This window comes from Tenebrio molitor, chromosome 3 (genome assembly GCF_963966145.1).
Source record: "Tenebrio molitor chromosome 3, icTenMoli1.1, whole genome shotgun sequence".
Classification (NCBI taxonomy): Eukaryota; Metazoa; Arthropoda; class Insecta; order Coleoptera; family Tenebrionidae; genus Tenebrio; species Tenebrio molitor.
The window spans coordinates 4,881,269-4,902,798 of record NC_091048.1 but is presented as its reverse complement, the minus strand read 5'-3'; the positions used below and the strand labels follow the sequence as shown (position 1 = coordinate 4,902,798).

General features: G+C 33.3%; 2 protein-coding genes across 2 annotated transcripts; both read right to left on the bottom strand.

Moving 5' to 3' along the window:
- Window positions 1-343: 343 nt before the first annotated feature.
- LOC138125712 (uncharacterized) lies at window positions 344-1,720 on the bottom strand. Its single transcript, XM_069041164.1, has one exon. The coding sequence runs from the start codon at window positions 1,718-1,720 to the stop codon at window positions 344-346; it is 1,377 nt and encodes a 458-aa protein (XP_068897265.1).
- A 16,824-nt stretch (window positions 1,721-18,544) lies between these two features.
- Window positions 18,545-19,732, bottom strand: LOC138127316 (motile sperm domain-containing protein 1-like). The gene is made up of 4 exons (XM_069043290.1): window positions 19,516-19,732; window positions 19,300-19,463; window positions 18,884-19,246; window positions 18,545-18,818 (listed from the first exon to the last, which is right to left on the bottom strand). Exons 1-3 carry the CDS (start codon window positions 19,640-19,642, stop codon window positions 18,920-18,922), a joined length of 618 nt encoding a protein of 205 aa, XP_068899391.1. The 5' UTR covers window positions 19,643-19,732; the 3' UTR covers window positions 18,545-18,818; window positions 18,884-18,919.
- Window positions 19,733-21,530: the final 1,798 nt, after the last annotated feature.

The window sequence follows — 21,530 nt, the reverse complement described above, 5'->3', positions numbered from 1 at the left end:
ATAGCGCTGGACAAAATAACAGCGACAAAATAGCGCCACGACAAAACAGCGTCAGTCAAAATAGCGCAAGTTGAAAACAGCGTTGGTCAATTCAGCGCAGGACAAAACAGCGTTAGTCAAAATGGCGCAAGTTGAAAACAGCTTTATGTGGTACCATTGTGATGATAAAAATCGACTACAGTTAACTTGGGACGCCTCTGAGATTTTTTGAAAATTTAGGCTGAGTGAACGTACCTACCGAGATTTGTCAAAGTTTGTCAACCTCAATATTTAAAATTTTCAAATCAACTTTATTTCTAAAACAAGAATAATATAAACACAACGTAAACCACAACAATTATAATTACAATGAAAGATTAAGTGCGACCGAAACCAAATAATCCTCTACGTTTCTAAAGGCATAGTTTTCAGCCAGAACTTTAAGCCTACTTCTTAGCTGCACGTACTTGCAGTTGGGTTTTTTTGGTTCTCTGATACCAGCGCGGTACCGCGTAATGAAGGTCTCTGTAAAACTTTGTTCTTTCTTTAAATGCATCAGTAACTTGGATACACAGGGGTGATGACAATCTAAACTTTTCTGAAATGAATTGTGCCATGCTTCCACAGAATTATTTGTTTTAGGCAAGTCACTTCGAATTCTGTCATACATATTCCAAATGTTAATTTCAAATCTTGGTCGTACATTGAGAATTCTTCTACCAACATAGTAGTTTTCCCAATAATCTATTAACGGTTTCAGTTCGTCCGGAAAATTTTCAGTAATAATTTCGAAAGCAAATTGTACATCCTTTACAGGAACATAACTTAATGCTAATAACATCTTACATTTTTTTCTTGTGTCCTCATTTTCTCTGTAGCATTCCACTAAATGGGTTTTTTGAATTTTTTTCCAAAGATTTTGGGCCAGATGAAACATGCATCCTGTAATTTGTGCATTTGGAAAAACCTCATTTATGGCGTTGATTGCGGATATTTCAAAATCGCTTACTATGCTTTCAGGTCTTAGCGTTGGCTCAATTTCCATCAACTTCTCAAATACTCTCTTATACGTTGCCTGTTGTTTATTGTTTAATAATACATATATCATAGGTAGAGCTCTGTTGTTGATCAATGCGTGAACAGTATATACTTGAGTGAAGAATTGTGGAGCTACCTTAAATGTCCCATCAACGCACCAGTGTGGAAATTCATTTAGCAGTGCAATATTTCTTGCCGTGCCAAACATGATGATTCGATTGTTGTCATTATTACCAGAATCGTACAGCAAAAAATTTTCCCCTCTGTCGGTTTTTTTGTACTCTTCATTAATGTCAATTTCTGAAATATTCTTATTCCTGGTTGTATTTCTTGGAAGAATTTTATTTCTCTGACGCTGTATAGTACGTCTTGCAGCATCGTAACTTTGAATTTGGACACAAGCTTCTTCGGAAATATTACTGCTGCATGCTTGAATAATAGCCCTTGGCCTTTCTTCGGATGATACAGCTGACTTTCTAATTTTTTCTCTAACAATTTGTGCTTCATTGCTTGCGGGATCCGGACCGTGATTGTGCTCATTTGTTGCCTTCTTGTAATTTTCTCCCGTCACCAACAGCCTCCCCTTGCAACCAGTTTTGGTGCATCGCCACGAAGTGGAATTGAGGCGCGCCTTATCTTTTCTATATCTGTACCCATCACACAGCAAGAGTTTACCGTTTTTCTGCGACTTTATGTATTCCATTGACGTTGACTAATTTATTTTGTCGCTGTTATTTTGTTCAGCGCTGTTTAGTTATGGAGCCGACTAATTTTATTTTAAGTTTATTTATTTTTGCGCTATTATGTCGCACGCTGTTTAGTAGCACGCTTTTTAGTCGCGTCGCTTTTTTGTCGCGCGATATTTTAGTTGTTCGCTATTTTGTCGCACGTCATTTTGTCCAGCGCTATTTTGTCCGGCGCTGTTTAGTTACAGAGCCGGTGGAGGATATGCCTTGCGGGTGGTTCGGAAATGGATACCTTTGTTTGCACTGAGTGGAGTGTTGCTGTTTGTAAGCTGCATATTTTTTTACCTTACAGTAAGCTTGATTAGCCTGACAGATTATTAAAACTGTTTAACTTTCAGAGCAATGTTGACGTCGAAAATAGGTATTTTCGCCTTGCCACTTTAGGTCTCACGTCTGCGACTTTGTTTTGCATTTTAATATACTTAGGTCAATCCATAGAAAACGAAGTATAATCAAATTATGAAACAGGATTATTTTCTTTCCTTAAACTTATTTTATTTTAGTCGGACTTTCTGTTAGAATTTACTGAATCAATAAGGTGGTGCGGTTTGAACAGAAGAAATTTAAAATCATTGATGATTTTAATATTAATTATGAAGTATCCGTACACAGTGAACTTGACTCCGAAAGTTAGTGTTAATTACAACCCGGGTGTTCAGGTAATTGATACTCTTGTGTTGATTATGAGGAAACATATATTTTGTTAGATTGTGAAGATTATTTATTCGGCTCTCCCAATTTCATCCAGAATGTAGAGAGTCAATTAATATTAGGAACAATTTGATGCAATCACTTATGTATAATCTTAGTAGCACTATGAGAGGCAAGGTTCAACTCGATTAAATACGTTATACAACGTGTAACAGAAATAAGTACATTAATTTTAACTGGTAATAGAACTCGTCAAAAGGAACAACTTTTCTATCTACCATTTTGCCGAAAAACGATGTTTAATTCCAAAAAAAATTGGAGAGATTTTTCACTAAAATAACCCTACGCCACTAAATACTGCAATGGCTAATTGAGATCAGCGCTAATATGAAAAAAACATCCATTTTCATCCAGAAAACGTGTTTTAACGCCGAAATCGAAATTCAAATAAATCTACCCGTATAGCAAAAAATCCACTTCGTAAGAATCTGGTTGTTTCACGTTTTTAGGTAGCTTAGTCTTGGAGATATGAACGGTTTTAGGAAAATCTTTCCTATTTTTTTAAGCCACTACGCAACGTTTTTCGCCAAAATGGCAGAGAGAAAAATTGTTCCTTTTGATGAGTTCTATTACCAGTTAAAATTAATGTATTTATTTCAGAAACACCCTGTATATGGCATTAAGTAAACAAACTCATAGTTATTTTTAATGCTAATAAAATAGCACTTATACAGGGTATTTCACTAGTGATAATGCGCCCGACGGAATAAAAAATGCAACCCACAATACATTTGGAAAGTAAGGCTGGATAGGGACGCGGTAAATAGCCGGCTTTAGCTCCAATATTTTGTGTGTTGCATTTTCTATTTCGTCGGGTTCGTGAAATACTCTGTACTACCCTTAAATTACGATTTTTAAAATATTGTCACATTAGTTATTAGGATTAGGATTATTATTACTAAATTTAAGTACATATACCTAATTATGAAATAAATAAATATAATTAGTGTTCGTCCTATATTATGGAAATATAAATCCATAATAATTTTTAACTAGTGTTAACTATCGGGCCTTCAAATAAATATATATTTAGAGTACTGTAGTTTCAATTTGGTTGTAGGTCGTAAAATTTTATTGGATATTATGAGCGATTAACGGGCACAATGGTTGGGTTTGAAAAGGTTGGGATGCGGCGCGTACCGTTTGCCGTACAATGCAAATATACCAAATGTACAATACAACCCTGCTTAAAATATTACCTGCTAGTGGCAAACTAGGATTTATAAGCCCCGCAAGATCTTTAACTTAAAGTACCATAAAATTTTAGGACCTACAACCAAATTGAAACTACAATAGGCGACATTCTAATTTTGTTAACAGTGTAAACTAATTTTTGTAGGTAACCAGTTATTCTCCGGAGTTACACAGGTTACATAGTAAGCTTTTTCCCAATTTCATATTGTCATATTCCGTGAAGGGGGAATAGGGAGAATGCACTACAAAAATTAAAAATATTTTCTAACCTAATTTTATTTTGTTAAAATGTCAGACGTTTCTTGTGTCATTTTCTACGCTGGAAAAATGTTGCAAACAATTGAATTTCCATAGGTTGCTCTAAATATAAATTTATTTGAAGGCCCGTTATGTTTTTTAAACTTATTAATGACAAAGTGACTAATATGATCATATTTGTGAAATTATAGTACATAGCTTTCTTAATAATAAAGATTTATGTAAAAAAAAAATTTTTATTAAAAGATTATATGACATTATGGATATACGGGTATCAAAATTCGCGAATTCCGAATTCAGAGCGTTGTAGGGGATCACTTCAGTAGTCCAAATATAGAAATTAAAAAAATCCCGACTCCCCTCACATAGATACAGGTGGTCCCGATATAACCTGCCAGAAGAAATCCTGTAATAGGTGACGACGAGTAGAATTCATACACAAAAATTGTTTCTAATAAAAGTCTTATCGTTTTCAAGATAAAAATAATTCAAAATTTGGTCAAAATTTGCTGTACGCTAATGAGTTAATCGGTTTTAAAAAGGTAATTCTGATTACTTGGCTGCAATTTCTTTAGCAACGGTACCTGTAACACCTATGACATTTGTCAAGTTTAATTTTAAATTTGCGAATCCTACAAAAAGTTATGGAGTTCACAAAACAAGAACACGCTGATTTGCATTTACTCTATGGCAAAGCACGTGGTAATTCAAGAGCCAGCAATGCAACCATACGGCGAGCGTTTTTCTGAAGGAGTCCTTCCGTCCCATTGTACTTTTGTGGAGCTACATCTGCATTTATGTGAGGTTGGTTCTGACTGATTCCAATACGATGGCGTCCCCGATCTTCCATTTAACCCTTCTGGATTTTAATTTTTGGGGACACACGAAAGATTTGGTATACGAAGTTGAAATAAATACAAAAGGCCAACTGCAGAAACGCATAACAGACGCCGCGAACCAGATTCGTAAAAACCCAGAAATGCTGAATTCTGTTTATGAAAACTGGTACCGCCGTACTTAAATGTGCTTAAATGCCAACGGAAGGCACACAGAACATTTTATTATAAAATAACTAGCTGACCCGGCGAACTTCGTACCGCCTCAGAATGTTGTGTTAACTTATTAGGTGAATTAAATTAAGTTTTTTTATTAAGATAAAATGAATAATTAAAATGAATTGAAATTTAATGATTTAATGCATACTTACACAAATTTAATAGAGTTGGTTGCAAAAAAAAAACGGGAAATGAAAATTTTTCTAATGTAAATTTGGTTTTGTCCATTTGTCAATTAATTGTCTACTCGACAATACCTATCAAATAATTTCCAAAAATGTCTGAATTTTGACTCTGATTCTAATCTATCTCTCGTAAGAAGGTTTCACACTATGAAAAAATTGTAAAAATGTGTCAATTTTATTCTGACAGTTCCCGTTTTTTTTGCAACCAACTGTATAATCTGTTTCAAAATCAAAAATCCACCACCTGTTGAATTATGTTGGCAGAAACAAAGAAATTCCTAAAATAAGTTTCATTTTTTTGGGTTGGCCCAACGTTCTGCCAAAATTTGACATCGAACTGTTGAGTTTATTTACGTAACACATAACACAAAATAATTATTATGTACAAAAAGGTGGTAAGCTATCATATCACACGTTTCGAGTGAGAAATAAAATGAGAATAAATAAAATACGATGAACTACGACCAAAACGACTGTCAACAATTGTTTTCTTTCATAACCCCACTTTTTCCGACCCTTGGAAACACATTAAAAACAAAAGTTGGCGACGTTGTCGGTTGTATTTTCGATGTAGACTGCAGTGTTAGTGGATTTTTAATTTTGAAATAAATTATACCTTAATTTAATGCTAAGCACTACGCCCCACAGAGGAGTATTAGACGCTAAAAGTTGATGAAAAGTCGAAAATTTAAAATTTAATTTCATTAAGTTGAACCATGTAGTGGGGTAATAGATAAAGTATGTTGTCATTTGCCGGTTTCAAAAAAAAAATGTACGATGGCGGACGCCCAGACGAACCTTATTGTCTCTCAGGGCTATGTTCTGACCTGCTACGTTATTGGTTATACGAAGTTTCAGTGTCAATTTTTTCTGTATTTATAAAGATTTCTGTGATGGACTCGAGTCAGTAAGCGTTTTGATTATTTTTTTAATACCATTAACACAAAGGAACTGCAACTGGAAGTTATAAATAACGTATGTTGTCAAAGTGGTGTGTTTTAAACTAATTTCCAAGGTCTTCCAAGGCCCACTTCTAATTTTTACGTGTACTAACCTCTATACAGAAGTGATTTAAAAAGAAAAAATCACCAAAACACACCAATTATTTTTAAATATAGAGGGTCGCTAGAGGTATGGATACAGCAAAATATTTTCAGAAAGGTTTAGCAGAGCTCCTTGAAATTTGGCACACAGTTAGAAGTATTGAAAATCTATCATCTAAGATTTTTTTCAATTTTTCAACATCATTTATTTTGAAGATACAAGGCTAACTTGATTTTTTTTAAATGACATGGGGGGTCAAATTTAATCTTTTTAAAAAGAGTATTTTTTTGTGGTTACATTGCCCAACTATATGAAATTAATTTTAAATTTTCGACTTTTGATCAACTTTGACCGTCCAATATCCCTCTGTGCGCCCTCCGACGGAGATTATTCATTCGTATTCACGTCACGTGATGTGCAATTTCTGCACGGATGTTGGCCTTCACGTCTTGTAGGGTCCTTAGATGGTTGATATAAACGCGAGATTTCAAAAAAACCCATAAACAAAATCGCAAGGGGCCAAATTCGGTGAGCGAGTTCTCTACTACAAATTGCCCCTTATTGAAGTGAAACTCCAGTTCTTCGTCTTGTCGCACTCCCGGTTTGTCTGAACGTAGTGACCCATGTAACAATTGATTTCTGGTTAGGGACACGACCCAACATTGAAGCGATTTCGGAAGGGTTGCGATCACAGAATATCAGTTTGAAAAGTAGACCTCGACGGCAAACGCAGGGTCTCCATCTCCACTCTTCCAACCATGGAGGTAGTATTAACAGGAGGGAGCATTCCCTATAGCCCTATACCGTCAATGGTTTAGATGCGGTATCAGTCGGCCACTCTCTGGTACCACTTTATCACTCTTCTCAAACTACGCGCAAGCCTTAGTGACACTGCTGGCCCAGATCTTTCCACATGGTGCGCTCTGCATTTAGTACCACTTTATGGCAGTGCGCATTTATGCGACATTTCCGCTTTTTTCAAATAGTGCTCTCTCCTGTTAATACTACCTCCATGCTTCCAACGCATGATGGCGGCTGACAGAGATAGGGAACAAATCTTTAAAACCACGGGACCACGGCTTCCGAATGAGACCACTCCCGCCCCATTACAGTCTGAATGGCTCGCATTTCAAAAAAGGAAATTATGTTGTCGCACCCTGTACAATGCAAAAGTAGGTAAGAGTAATACGTGTTGATCACCATTGATCACACTTGGTGTCAAAACTCAGCTCATGTTAAATATCAATTAAGTTCAATGCGCGCACAATGACAGATGACATAACCTTACAAAATGAATTTTCTTCATAATTTTTTTTTTCGTTAGTTATTCGATGTTTTAATAGTTATTCTGCTAATCGGGGCGGAGACAAATCCAACAATGTGTAACACAAAAAAAATCATTGGTGTGAGCTCGTGACACATGTCGAGTACTTTTTAGGTTATATGAAATCACTGAATTAATTGAACGATCAAGTTATCGACCGGGGTTGAAAATTATTGAATTACTAATATCGCTATTAAAAAATAGGGGTTGATGGTAGAAGGGTGAAAATTTAGGGTTGTATGTATTTTTTAATGCGACATCATAAAAAATAAAACTAAACAATTTTGTCCAAAAAATAAAAAAATAAAATTTGGGGTGGACCACCCTTATCACTTAGGGGTATAAAAAATAGATAACAACCTATTCTCAGACCTACTGAATATGCATATAAAATTTCATCAAAATCGGTCAAGCCGTTTCGGAGGAGTATGATAACTAAAACTGTGACACGAGAATTTTATATATTAGATTTTTCTAGTCTAGTTTACCTTTCATTAGTTAGTAGATATTCTCAGTTAGAGTTGAAAGTACGAATATGTAAAGTGTAAATAAATGTATTCAATACATACATTGTTTTGGCTATTTAACCACAATTAAGACGATACTCTTATTACACAGTTCTTCCACAATTTTGCACACACTACCTCTACATTTATTTACACATTGAGGAACACCACTCTATTTATTACTCATTCATCTCAGTCTGCAAAATCATCTTTTATACCTAAATAAGCTGGTGAATTAAGGCACACAGTGTACAGCGTTTTCAATAAATGTCATTAATTTGATTTAGCTTGTCAGATTTGAGATTTGTCATAAACGATTCAGGTACCTATGTTGCTTAGATACTGTCATCCGTACAACATCAACAATTAATTCCTGAGTAGGTACGTATTTTTGTGGTCAGCAGCGTCGAATGGGTGCGGATAGGGGTTAATTTATCCCCATTATTTTGGACCTAATGAAAAGGGGTTTTTTGGACTTGTTAGATCCTTCTAATGACCCAGAATTTTTTTGGCAGGTTATATCGGGACCACCCTGTATATTGGTCTGAAGATGCACTCTTTGAACTGCGTTTTCTTCAAATACAGGCTGAAAAATTCAGTGTTTATTGTTATTATGGTATAGAAAAATATATGGTATGGAAAATAATAACGTAAAACAATTTTTAGAAGAATAGCTTTACTTTGGAGTAAAAAAATCTTAAATTTTTGTAATTTTTCTTAAAAATGGTACACAACGTAGCTAGAATAGTATTTTGTTACTATGGATATGAAGGCTGCTATGAATTGAACAAAATTAAAGTGCTTATATTTTCTTCAGGAAGAGCGATTTTTTTTTTCTAAGTATTTACAAGCTCCACTGCATCCTTCCCTACCACGCTCTGAATTCGGAATTCGTCAATTTTGAAACACCCTGTATTTTTCATTTTTACTTTTATACAACTATCCGGGAATATTTAATTTTGTAGTGAATTCATTTCACTAAAAGAATAATCTGTGGAAATTTTTGTAACTCAGCTACCGCGTGAGCAACAATAACAATTGAAGCATTGGGTGGAAAAACAGCGTTAAGCTATTAACGCTGTTTTTTGTATTATTGGTAGAAACGATTGTTAAGGTATCTAGGATACCGTAGTGAAAATCTCAATTTTATCTAACGCAAAGTTAAGAAATTGTAACTGAAAAAATAACAATGGGCCGTATCAGCGGTGAACATGCTCATGAATGCATCTCTTTCCCACTGGTTATATCTGCATAAAGTTTTATACCTTAATCGCAACTTTAATGAAAGACAACTTCAAAAACGTTCTCGTAATACGGCCGCCCAACCTGTATAACGCTGTTTTTCCTTGAAAACACTGAAAATTGTCGTTTAATAGTGATGGTATACGAGGTCGTCAAATTGTTCTGAATATATTTTTCTAGAGTATTTTCCCAATAATTCGTAGAACAATAACCTAAAAATAATTTTTTTGTTGACATCGATGGTTCGGTTATGTAAAATCACCTACTTTATCGCATTTTCTTGCATGATTTTAAATTTGGTGGAAAAACAGCGTTCTGATTATTTTTTTAAATGGGCTGTAGAAAAATCTGTTTTATAGTATTACTTTTTTTCTTGAAGCAAAACAATAGAGACTCAGTGAAATAATAATCCTCACAAGCCACAGCACCATAACTCATATAATTTTGTCATTTGCAGCATTCAAATTATTTCAAATTGATTTATCTCGGAATGATGTTTTCTGGATAACGCTGTTTTTCCACCCAATGCTTCAATTTCAGTTGTCAATAAAAAAGTTTACTTGAAATTGGAAAGACTGTGAACTCCACCAAGTTTGGTTTTATTGCAAATAACTTACTTTCTTGTTAACGAACCGTTGCAAATGGACATGATATTATCGTTATGAATAATAGCTAGTTATTAAGGTATCAAGGGTTTTATAAGGTTGATAACACGCGAGGTCGGCAGAGTGACACCCGAAGGCCTCTGGCCCGAGGGGAGCACCCCGACCGAGGGCGTATCATTATAAGATCCGTGCTGCCTTCATCGTTTAATGTCCGACTAGTTTCGTGTGTTTTTGGATTGACAATAATTTGATTAATTTATACCAATCAATCAAAAGTTGTTTGCAAATACATTAAACCTGGTCGTAACTAAGCAACAAAGAACTTATAACGCCCTAGACCCTGTTATTTAAAAATAACGCCCCAGGGGATTATTTCTATAGTAACGTATCAGAAAATTGGGTCATCATCGTTCGATAATAATAAAGTCGGACATTAAATTATTATATTAGTTAATCAGGTATTCATTAATTACTTTTCACGTTATCATGTTTCTTAGTGAATTTTTCATTATCTCTTACTAGGGATCCCCTTGACGTAGATCTCTTCTCTTTCGACTTGAGAATTATGCAATTCGCGGAAAAAATCCTCTACAAAGTAAGTTTTTTGATTCTTCACTTTCAGATGATCTATTATGGCTTGTAAAACTTTTCGCTGCTGGTTTTGTAAATACTTGCTTGCTTACGTCGTCGTTTGCGCAGATATGACTCATCATAACCCACGAGAAAATCCAAAACCTCTAATTAAATTTTTTTCACATCCCCACAAGAATGGAAATGACGTAGTAGATATAGTAACACAAAAAATATTACTACTTGGTGTAATTACTATTAGTCTACTACCTAATGTAGATTTCGGCGTTGGTCAGTTGGGTCAGGCGTCAGGTAGAGGGATTAATTTATCCTTCAGTTGGGCCGATCATTAGTTAGGGGTAGGATTATAGCGTTATTTGTAATCTTCTCTTCCTATGTTTATGTTCTCGACAGCACCAAACAAAATACTTTATTAGAAGTGTTGCTGTATTGCTATAGGAATAAATATTTAAAATCAAAGATACAACATAAAAAAAATGAACGGTGTGGTGCGCTAACTCTCTTTCGCTCTGTTACCCATATTTGCGGCCATTTTTCCATAAGCAACCGTAGAGAAAAAAAATAGCTTTAATTTGATATATAATTTATAAGGATACGTTATGAATAGAGAGCGGATTATATGAAATTTGCATATCGCATAGTTTTGATATGACAACCAAACTTTTTGGTACTCTTACGAATTAGGTAATTTGCAAGCGATTGACGCTAATTAATTTTTGCATATTTTGCATTTTTCCCCAAAAATTGCAATATAATGCATATTTGATATTTTTTTGCATGTTTTGCATATTTTACAGACTTTTGCTGCAAAAGGAAAAAAATCCGGTTGCCAAGGGGTTGCGGCCAAGTGAGAAATGGCAACCCAAACTTTTCAATTTCTTTACACATCTCTCTTTGAAATGACTTATAATTTATGTAAAAAACAAGTGAACGAAACTGTTTGGGAAAAAATTATTTAATTTAATTTTAATTAAAAAATACTTGCGGCCATATTTTGATAGGCAACCCTGCAGAAACATATTTCTCTATTCATAACTATCTATAAAAAATTTGTTTTGATTAAAAAACAGATGAACGTAGAAATCATGCAGTGGGATCTTAGACTATCAGATGTGGTCAAATTTAAGAGCATTATCTCTCTGGCCCAACTGCACGGTTAACTTAATCCTCCCCCTGCCTTCCCGTTTATAGTTCTCCCAGAGCTGCAGCGGTTTTATGGCAGGGTACCATTGTATAAACGTTAACAACACCCACAATAGGTTTAAACCGCAAGTACAACCCCTAATCGTAAATTCGTCCAAGTACTACCCTGTAAACTGACAGGTATAGAACGAAAATGATGATTGACAGGGGTCTGTTTATGTCGCTTATCGGCATTTCAACAGGCGTAATAATTACTATTGCCCTGCCATAAAACCGCTGCAGCTCTGGGAGAACTATACCTTCGTCGCACTTTTTGGCCCAACTGACATACGTTCGTAGATTTCACAGAATTGAGTGGCTACATCATTTCCATTCTTGTGGGGATGTGAAAAAAATTTAATTAGAGGTTTTGGATTTTCTCATGGGTCATATCTGCGCAAACGACGTATATCGGTTTCAAGTAAGCGCTACAAACCGACCTGAAAGCAATGTCATTGGTTACGTTAGTTTCGTTTCTCTCTCGTCTATTTGTGTGCATTTGAATTTGAAAGAAATTGACGTTTTCAGTTTTCATTTACAGATTTTTCACTGATATATCGCTCCACCTTCGCACAGATATTCCTCAGATCGTGTCCCTTGATGTTCCTCTTTATTTCCAAAATTAATAAGCAGTCTTGAAAGAAAAAAAATCAATTTTCGTTTCTAGATTAGAATTAAAATAAAAGAGAAAGCAAATGGTACTGTAAATTGAAGCTCATGGGTGATATTCATAAAAAATAGAACATGCTTATACTTATAATTCAAAAAATGTAACTAAATACTTTTGCAGAATTTGAAGAAATGTCTACTACTGTTTATAATTCATAAAATAGAGAAGTTACAAAATTAAAAATTAGTATCTACTTATACAACAAATACTTATAAGCATCAATATTTAGATAAAACTATCAGTTCAACCTACAAGTATATACTTGAATCCATATTCATAAACAGATGCTTGTCCTTATGAGCGGATACTTACATCATATAAGTTCTTAGATTTTTTTGGTTTGACAAACATGGCGTAGTTTAGTAAATTGCTCGTATAAGTCTAATGAACAGCAGACTTGTGATTTTATAAGGATATGCTTATTTTTGTGAGTGGTTACTCTCTATTTTATTAATTAGACAGTAGTAGAAACTTATCCTCTATGATTTTCTAAGCATATGCTAATGCTACATTAAGTATAGTGTTCCCATTTATAATTTGGTTTTACGACCAGCCCTGTTGTCAGGGAGTTAAATACTCAGACAATAGGCAACTACCGCCATAAATCCTAGGACTGTAAAAGAAGGTCTGTTGTCTGACCAGGCAATATCTTCACGTCTATTGCCAAAACCACAACCCCAACCCCTAATAATTACAATTGCACTGCCATAAAACCAAATTATAAATGGGAAAACTATACTATCATCTCCTTCAATTCTGCAAACGTATTTACTTACATTTAATGAATTATAAGCATAAGCATGTTGTATTTTTTATGAATATCACCCAGTGTCTGTTAATGCATATTTACTTATGCATTGATTACATTTAGGTAAATGTGAGTTGTGTCGTAATTTCATGGCATAAGTAGATTAATTTTTAATTAATTACCTGCACATACAGTTATGGGTTATATTAAATAAATAAATTAGATAAATAGAAAAGTTTGGCTTTCACCCTCTCGCTTAATTTTTAACGCTAATAATGTGTTGGATATAAACCCTCTTTATTCACATAGCACACTACGACAATGCTTTTCGCAGAGATGAACCCTCTAAAACGTGAGTTTTTAGAAATTATAATCATTGCACTCGATATTTTTTTTATTTTTAGATGATACATTATGGCTTGTAAAAATGTTCGCACTAGATATTTTAAAAACTAAATTAGCGAAAATTATACTAAGAAGGTGTTTAATTTTCCATGTGACTTTAGAAATCATACAAATCTATTTCCACTTATTTATACTTCATGTCGATGATCATATTAAATTCAGTCCTGTTTTTTTTGGAATGCTATATGTAAGCTTTTGAAACTGCTACAAACAATATGTACATAAGTTGATTTTTATTTAGGCTATTCTGAGCACTGTTTATTTACTTCATAATGGTGACACGTTAGACTCCATTTTACTAGATTTTAAACCTTGGGCATTGAATAGTGCTGGAGAAAACCTAACCAGAAAAATTGAACGAGAATCATTCTACACTTCGGTTTTCGTTGTCGTTAATTTGATTTTATCATTACTGTCAGCGATTTGTCATTTTATCCCGCTTGATGACGACGAAGAAGTCTTCTTTGCTCTTTACTTTTTTCAAAAATACTTTCCTCAATGTGGAATTGTCTTAAATTGGATTTACAGATCGACATTTTTCGTAGTGGGCTTTGTGATGGTAACTTGTATCTATCAATATATTTACATTGTGCAACACATTAAGTTTCAACTTTCTATGCTTCGCCAACATGCCGAAAGTATTACAGATTTCACAGAATATAACAACATCAGCGATTGCAACTTACTCAAGTCTGCCGACTTTCAATACCAAGTGGAGAAAAAACTTAAATTTTTTGTTAAACGCCATGTTGAATTATTACAGTAAGTATTGTAATAGCCAGAGTTGTTTAAAAAAAAATATTTTTAGTGGTGCTGGAAATGTTATGCGGATGTTCCGAAAATGGATACCACTGTATGCATTATGTGGCGTGTTCCTGTTTGCAAGCTGTATATTGTTTTATTTTGTACTAAGCATGAGTAACTAAATCGATTATAAATAATTTTTAATTTTCAGGTTAGTATAAATATTCAAAGCATATATTTCCGTCTCGGAACCTTAGCTCTATCCTCGACGACCACGTTTTGTATTGTAATATTTTTAGGTCAATCCGTAGAGAACGAGGTAAACGCTTATTATACTCGTATAACAGAATTATTTTCCTTCCTCGTACTTTTTCTAGACGGATATTCTAGCGCAATTAATTGAACCAATAAGATGGTGCAGTTTGAATAAAACAAATTTAAAATCCGTGATGCTCATTGTATTAAATGTCAAGCGTCCATACGGAATTGAATTTACTAGAAATATAAGTGTCAATTACAAACTGGGCATTCAGGTAGTTTCCCCTTTATTTATTATGTTTGATTATAAAAAAATATATATTTTTTTCAGATTGTGAAGATTATATATTCAGTACTATGTTTCTTCTTACGTTTGGAAATAATTTTAGATTAAAAGCTTTCAGATTTTTTTCAATATTAGAAATAGTGTAAACAGTGCAGCCACATTATGCAATGTAGTGATTGCATAAATTGTTAGGTAAATATGCGAGGCAAATATTTAGAAGCATAACTTTAATCTCTCTTAAGCAGCACCATCAGAACGATTTTTAAAGAAAAAATTTTGATAACGGTTTAACAGATATTTGCTTTAAGATTATCCGTTTGAATTGAAAAGTTCATCAAATACCCTTTGAATTTTTCATAACATTGTGAGGTATGTCTTAGTAGATCAATGAAAAAAATTAGGTTAGAACCAAATTTAGAAGTAACATTTTTGACTAAATTTATTTTATACAGTGAGTTTTTTTTAAGACTGGCCATAGGGTTTTACATGCTAATTTTTCAACCCCCTGTTAACTTTTGTTCCGATGAAAATATTCAAAACATTTTTGGAATAAAGTTGGAAGATTTTTTAAATTATCAGATAGATTACAATTCAATATCCCAAACTGTCTAAAAAGTTGTGAAAAAAATATTTTCAGGGCGTGTTTTTCATGTTGAAAGCATTAAATGCCTACGTTGTCGACACGTCAATTGCAAAGATGTAATCTTCTTGGATAATCTGCTGGCTTCAATTCCTGCACTGCTGTGACAGGGTAGGGATAAATTCATTAATTAAATTGAAATTAAATTCAATTAAAGTTCAATTCCACAGAAAACGAAACTCAAAAAAAGACGTTACACTCGCAAAACAAAAGTCATAGCTAACTGATGAACTTTTCATTTGAACGCCCGCTATTTATAGCTTCAGCATTTTATACCGTTTCGACTAACCCACATCCAATGTATGTACGTACAATGTTGTGAATTTCAATATTTAATCAGAATTGTTAATTCTAATATGCTATTTCTGTTTTTTATTGTATTATTGAATTGTTTATGCTTCTATGTTAATAAAATTTTTCCATATCACATGAATAGATTCATATTTAATTAATTATGAGAATAGCAACACTAACGTGTATTAAATGACGGAAGTGGATATTTCTAAATTATTAATTAAATTTTCATTCCCTCTTGTCTAATGGTGTAAATGGCACAAGACCTTTTTATTGATTTAGTAGGTCTTTCACTCTTTCTAAACATAAGGCAATTCTTGAATAATACAAAAAACAATCTTTTCTAAGTACAAGTGCGCACGATTTTGGTAATCTTCTGCGATCCCAATTCTCGCTCGTTCTATACTTTTTAACGTGAATTAAATTATAGAGATTTATTTAAGAATCCTAGTAATTTTTAGAAGAATCTAAAAATCAACTAAAATTCAGTAAAATTCTTGTAATTTATTTGTTTCTTAAAAGATTTTAAAAAATCTAAATTTGTGAAAAACTGCATTCACGTTAATAATTGACAAGCAAGCCACCATACGAATAGGAAAGAAACTACATATTGTTTATTGTAGCGGAGAAAATTTATAAAATGTTATGAACCTTTCTTTTATACCTGCTCAGAAAACAAGAATGTTGCCACCCTTTACCCCATTTTATAAAAATTGTATTTCACTTGAATAAAATAAATAATATGTATAATTAATTGTTTAAAAACATTTTCTTAATAATTGATTTTTTTGTTAAGTGTTCAGGAACAAAATTTATAATTATTATTTTAATTTTTACCCCCAAAAAATATGGTAAACAGATATCGTGCGTTCATTTAAATTTATCCTCAAAGTAGGCGTTGAAGACTCGATTGTGAACGTACTATATGGATAAACGATTACAGATCAGATGTTTAAATCTACGCTTTTACACGAGTGGTGCGTTCTCAATCGACTCTCCAACGCCAACTTTGAGGATAAATTTAAATGAACGCACGATACAGTTTTATGGTTTTCGAGTTGGATCATTATAACGTGTGTCCAAATGAAAAGTTCATCTAGTTGGCTTTTTTTATCACGATGGTTTTCACCGTGGAACATAAAACTTTTTTCATCGAAAGTTATTTTCAAAACGATACCAAAGTCGGGGGAATTTGGGTTTATTTGGTGCAAAATTATATTGAAGAATTTCCAAATTTTGCTATAAATCATATACAGTTTAAGAAAACTTTGGACACGGCTGGTGTCTTGCGAAAACGCTGAAACTTTCGTCAAATTATGTTATGTTAAAAATATTATCAAACACGTAGGCAGAATCCTGTCCTGCTCTAATTATAAACATTTTTGATAACCTGGCACTCACATTACATACAATAAATAAATTTACCTAGTAAAAATTATTTCAGATTTACACAAAAAGAAACTGTCAAGTGATTGTCAATAATGCCAGGAGTGTTCAGATTTCATAGTAAATAAAGGTATCAAGTTATCACTGAATAACTTATTACTGACTGCATTTAAATTTCGTTAGGGTCGGAAAGTTATGTGAATCAATCTATACAGTGTGTCCAAAAAGTCTGGAAATACCCAAATGAAAACGTAATGCATGATTTTTGAAAAAAATCTAAAGACATGTCAATTAGTGTTTTAAAAAAGATTTCTGCTGATATTTTCTTTTTGGTCTTTTCGATGACCTTGAAAAAGTTATTATGTTATTAAAAAAATTAGGTTTCTTCAGGAAATTTTTTATGTAAATTGATTTTTTTTTGACATCGGGTAGATAATTAAAAGATCTATTGAAAACTGTAGTAAAAATGCGACGTTGCCATTTACGAAACCTCTGATGACATCATAACTCTTTCATGGTCATCAAAGACAGCAACCAGATACCATCAGCAGAAAGCTTTTTAAAAACGCTAGTTCACTTTTTTTTGCGTTTTTCATGAAAATCATTCCTTTATATTTTATTGGGGTGTTTCCAGACTTTTTGGACACACTGTATGAATATAATCAGTTCGTTTTATTGTAACCAGTTACTTATTTCCTTTAAAATTATATTGGTCTCTTGGTTTATTTTTTTAAGTTAAGTTCTCTTATAATCAATATGGTATCATCCGCACAACAATTAATTATTGGCTAATATTCCTTACACATAATTAATAAAAATGCTGAATATTACAGAACCGAGTATACTTCCCAATGAAATTTCTCATGTAATATTTTCCACATTAGTTGCAGTTTACTTCTTTGAAGAGTGAACACATAAATAAATCCGAAATATTTGTAAATTGGTGACACTGACGCTCATTTGTACAAAATCATTACAAATTAATTTCAAACCATCCTGGATTTGCTTTTAAATGAAATTTGAGAAATTCAATGTTTCAAATTTACTGAAATCGTTTTCTTATAACGTCTCAAATTAAGACCTATAATTGCTAGTTTTATCACAATGTGAAATTCCATTAAATATTGGACTGGGGGAAGCACTGTACAAAGCGTTTAAAATTTACAAAAATTTTAAAATCCATAAGAAAAAAATCTTCATTATTTATGGCGGGTAAGCTTTTGGAATATTTCCACACTGATGTTTTGTCCAGTGGTGTATCACTTGCGTTTTGAAATGGGGGCATTTGAAGTACCTGCGCTTTTATGTGCATTATTATGATATATTCGGCCATGGAGTAAAACTGATTTTAGTGTAATAGAAAACAAACAAGAAATCACGAGACAACGAAACGAACACTGCCAATGGAAATCACGAAATAGCACTAAAGTCCGCCGCTGAAGCAGCATGGCCGGTCAACGGTTCAAACCTTCCTACCCTCAAAGTTTGAAAATGAACTCGACTAACGTCCAACAGTAAACAACAATGTTAAATATTATACGATATACGAAGAAAGAACCAAATTACAACAAAAAAATTTTTATTCAACAAATACATTATACGAGTATGCATTACGAATAGTCTCAAAAGCCATTGTATCACACAATTCCTCTTTGAGCTTCAAGAATAACAAAAAAAATAACACGAGCACTAGCATAATTGTTTCAGCGTACCATTTAACTGAAGACCTAAAACAAACAAAAAATCATAGTTTAATTATTGACGAATTTGTTTCCATCTATAATGTTATTACCATGTTGATTCAATGTTTTCCTCTGCACTCGGCTTTTCATTTCGGCTTTTCATTTTCATTATTCAGTGCACCCAAACTTTTCGTCGAATTACTAGCTTCGTCCTTCAATTCTTTGTGCTGTGCCCAATATTCTGCTGCTTCTTCTGTTTCACTTGTATTGTGTTGGGGAGAATTTTCTATGTTTTGTTGTACTAGTGTATCATCTAGCCCAGAATATTCCTCTTCTTTCTGTTCCTCTAAATTCACCTGCACCACAGAACGTGTACTTCCTTTTTCTCCACTATCTTCTGACACAAAACATTCTTCTTTTGGTTGTTCTTCGGAGGGGAATATCGAAGCAATAATGCGCCTTATACCAATTACCTTCGAACAAATACAGTTGCTTCACATATTTAACAAAATAATCGTAAATTTACCTCTCTGGTGTTTACGTCACGAATAACTATTTGAAACATGTGTTTTTCAATAGAGCACCCCTCCCTAGATCCCGTGTAAGTTAACACGATGCTAGCATGAGATCGAGGGCCAATAATCATTTTGCTCTTTTTCACAGCAAAACTGTTTGTGCTCCAAATCAGAACTAAAATATTCGTTTATTATGTGTGAAAATAATTTAATTTTATCTTACTTACCATTACATTGCACAAAAAACTCGTAACAATTGAAAATTGACAATTTCACTGGTTCTGTACTATCTCTGTAAACTTTTAGTTCTGATGGAGATATGATGAAATTGGTCGGTTGTTTCCTAGTGGCCATTTTAAACCGTCACAAAGTGATGAAAATATTTGAATCAGAGAAACAACGACACCGATCACGATCACGATTTGACGGAGACTAATCCGAAAAACAAGACACGGGGACTTTATAAATGTTGTCCTCCCTCCTGCAAGGGTACGTAGCAATTTCTCAGAAATGTCTACCTACTGTTGAAAATAAATTTTAGCCGCACACCTTATCCTCTCATTTAAAACCAATTTTTGACCGAAAGATTTTAGTGTATTGAATACAGCATTAAGTGGTACTGAGTGGTACTATTATCTCCAAGAAATTTTACTGGTAAGGGAAACACAGTAGCCATAAATAATTTTTATCTGATGTATTTTTGTTTTTTGACGTATACTCAAAACAAAATAACATTTTTCTGCAAACGTCAGTAAAATATGACATCACACTGCTGGATTGATAATGTTAAAGTGTCACATTATTGCCATGGCATCTAACGAGTTGACGAGTGGCAGATAAAGTTATTATCTCCGCTGACGAACGGCAGATAACGTAAACCAGCTAAATCATGTGATTTTCTTAACTCAAATTTTATTAACAAATTCGTTTCTGAATCTGACATATTGCAAGTTGAGGTGAATAAATAAAATTTAATCAAGAAACTTGTACCTACATTATTGCAAAACGTACTTACAAAATATATCCAAATTAAAACGGGATAACAGACGAATAACCATAAAAAGAAATTTCGGATTTTGTTCACAGCGTTGTTTATAACGGGTGACTATTAAAATTTTCACTTAGGGTTGGCTATGGATCATTCTTTGTTTTCCGTTGCACCTTAGACACTGACAAGTTTGACATTTCAATAAATGTTTTTCTCTTAATTTGGTTATGTTTCAATTGTACTGACTGACATTTGTCGTTCGTTCTTGCGTGTGTCTAAAGTAACAGAAAAAATAAAAACCCGTTCAAAGCCAACTCCAAGTGAAAATTTTAATAGTCACCCGTTACGAGTCATAGTCATAGTAAATCTTTCCAAAACGAGCTATATTAATTTATCAGTGTACCCAATCTTCTAATTGAAAATAATTCCTGGTTTCTTAACATTTCTTAAATAATTTGTTATGAACGTTTGATAGTATACTGGGTGCCCCAAAATTCGCGGAACAACTCAATGCGGCAATGTCAACTCATGTTAGAAAATAATGAGAAAAATAATAATTAAAAAATTCTATACCTCTTAGATTTAAAGATATAGGGACTCAAAAGGTGCAGCTTTAATCTCATTTATTTTAAATATTAAAAAAGATTTTTACTATTTGTCTTTTACTAGCCAGTGATAATAATTCTGAACAATTGTGATCAGATTTGCAATTATTTTCTTCATTACTTCCAGCATTTCCAAGTAGTAATTTTATGCCGTACGGCAACATGACTTTGATTTTTCTCTCTCGTTTCCATGATTACAACAAAAATGAAATATTTGCAGGCTAAAGGGAAGATTGATTTTTTTAAACATTTTTACCTGATATTTTAATGACTACTTAACAACGTACTGCTAAGCTCTTCCGCGAATTTTGGGGCACTCAGTATATTATCCGTAGTAAAAATGGTTTAATGTGCTTCGGCCGGTTTGTCTGTCTCAGCACATAAAACTTAATTTTTACTCCTAATAACATAATATACTATTTTGGACAAAAATTCTAAATCAAATTACATAAGTAATATAGTTTCACTTCGAAAACTATCCCCAAAAATGAAATAAAATATTAATTACAAGGAAATTTAGTTATTGTTTAGTTTCTTTCGATGTTCTAGTACCAGGTACCAGGATCTCCCAGACAGTTTATTAAGTAAATAAATATTCTGTGTTGTCTCTTTATTCCACAAGTAAGTGGCCCACTTGGTTATTTCTGGA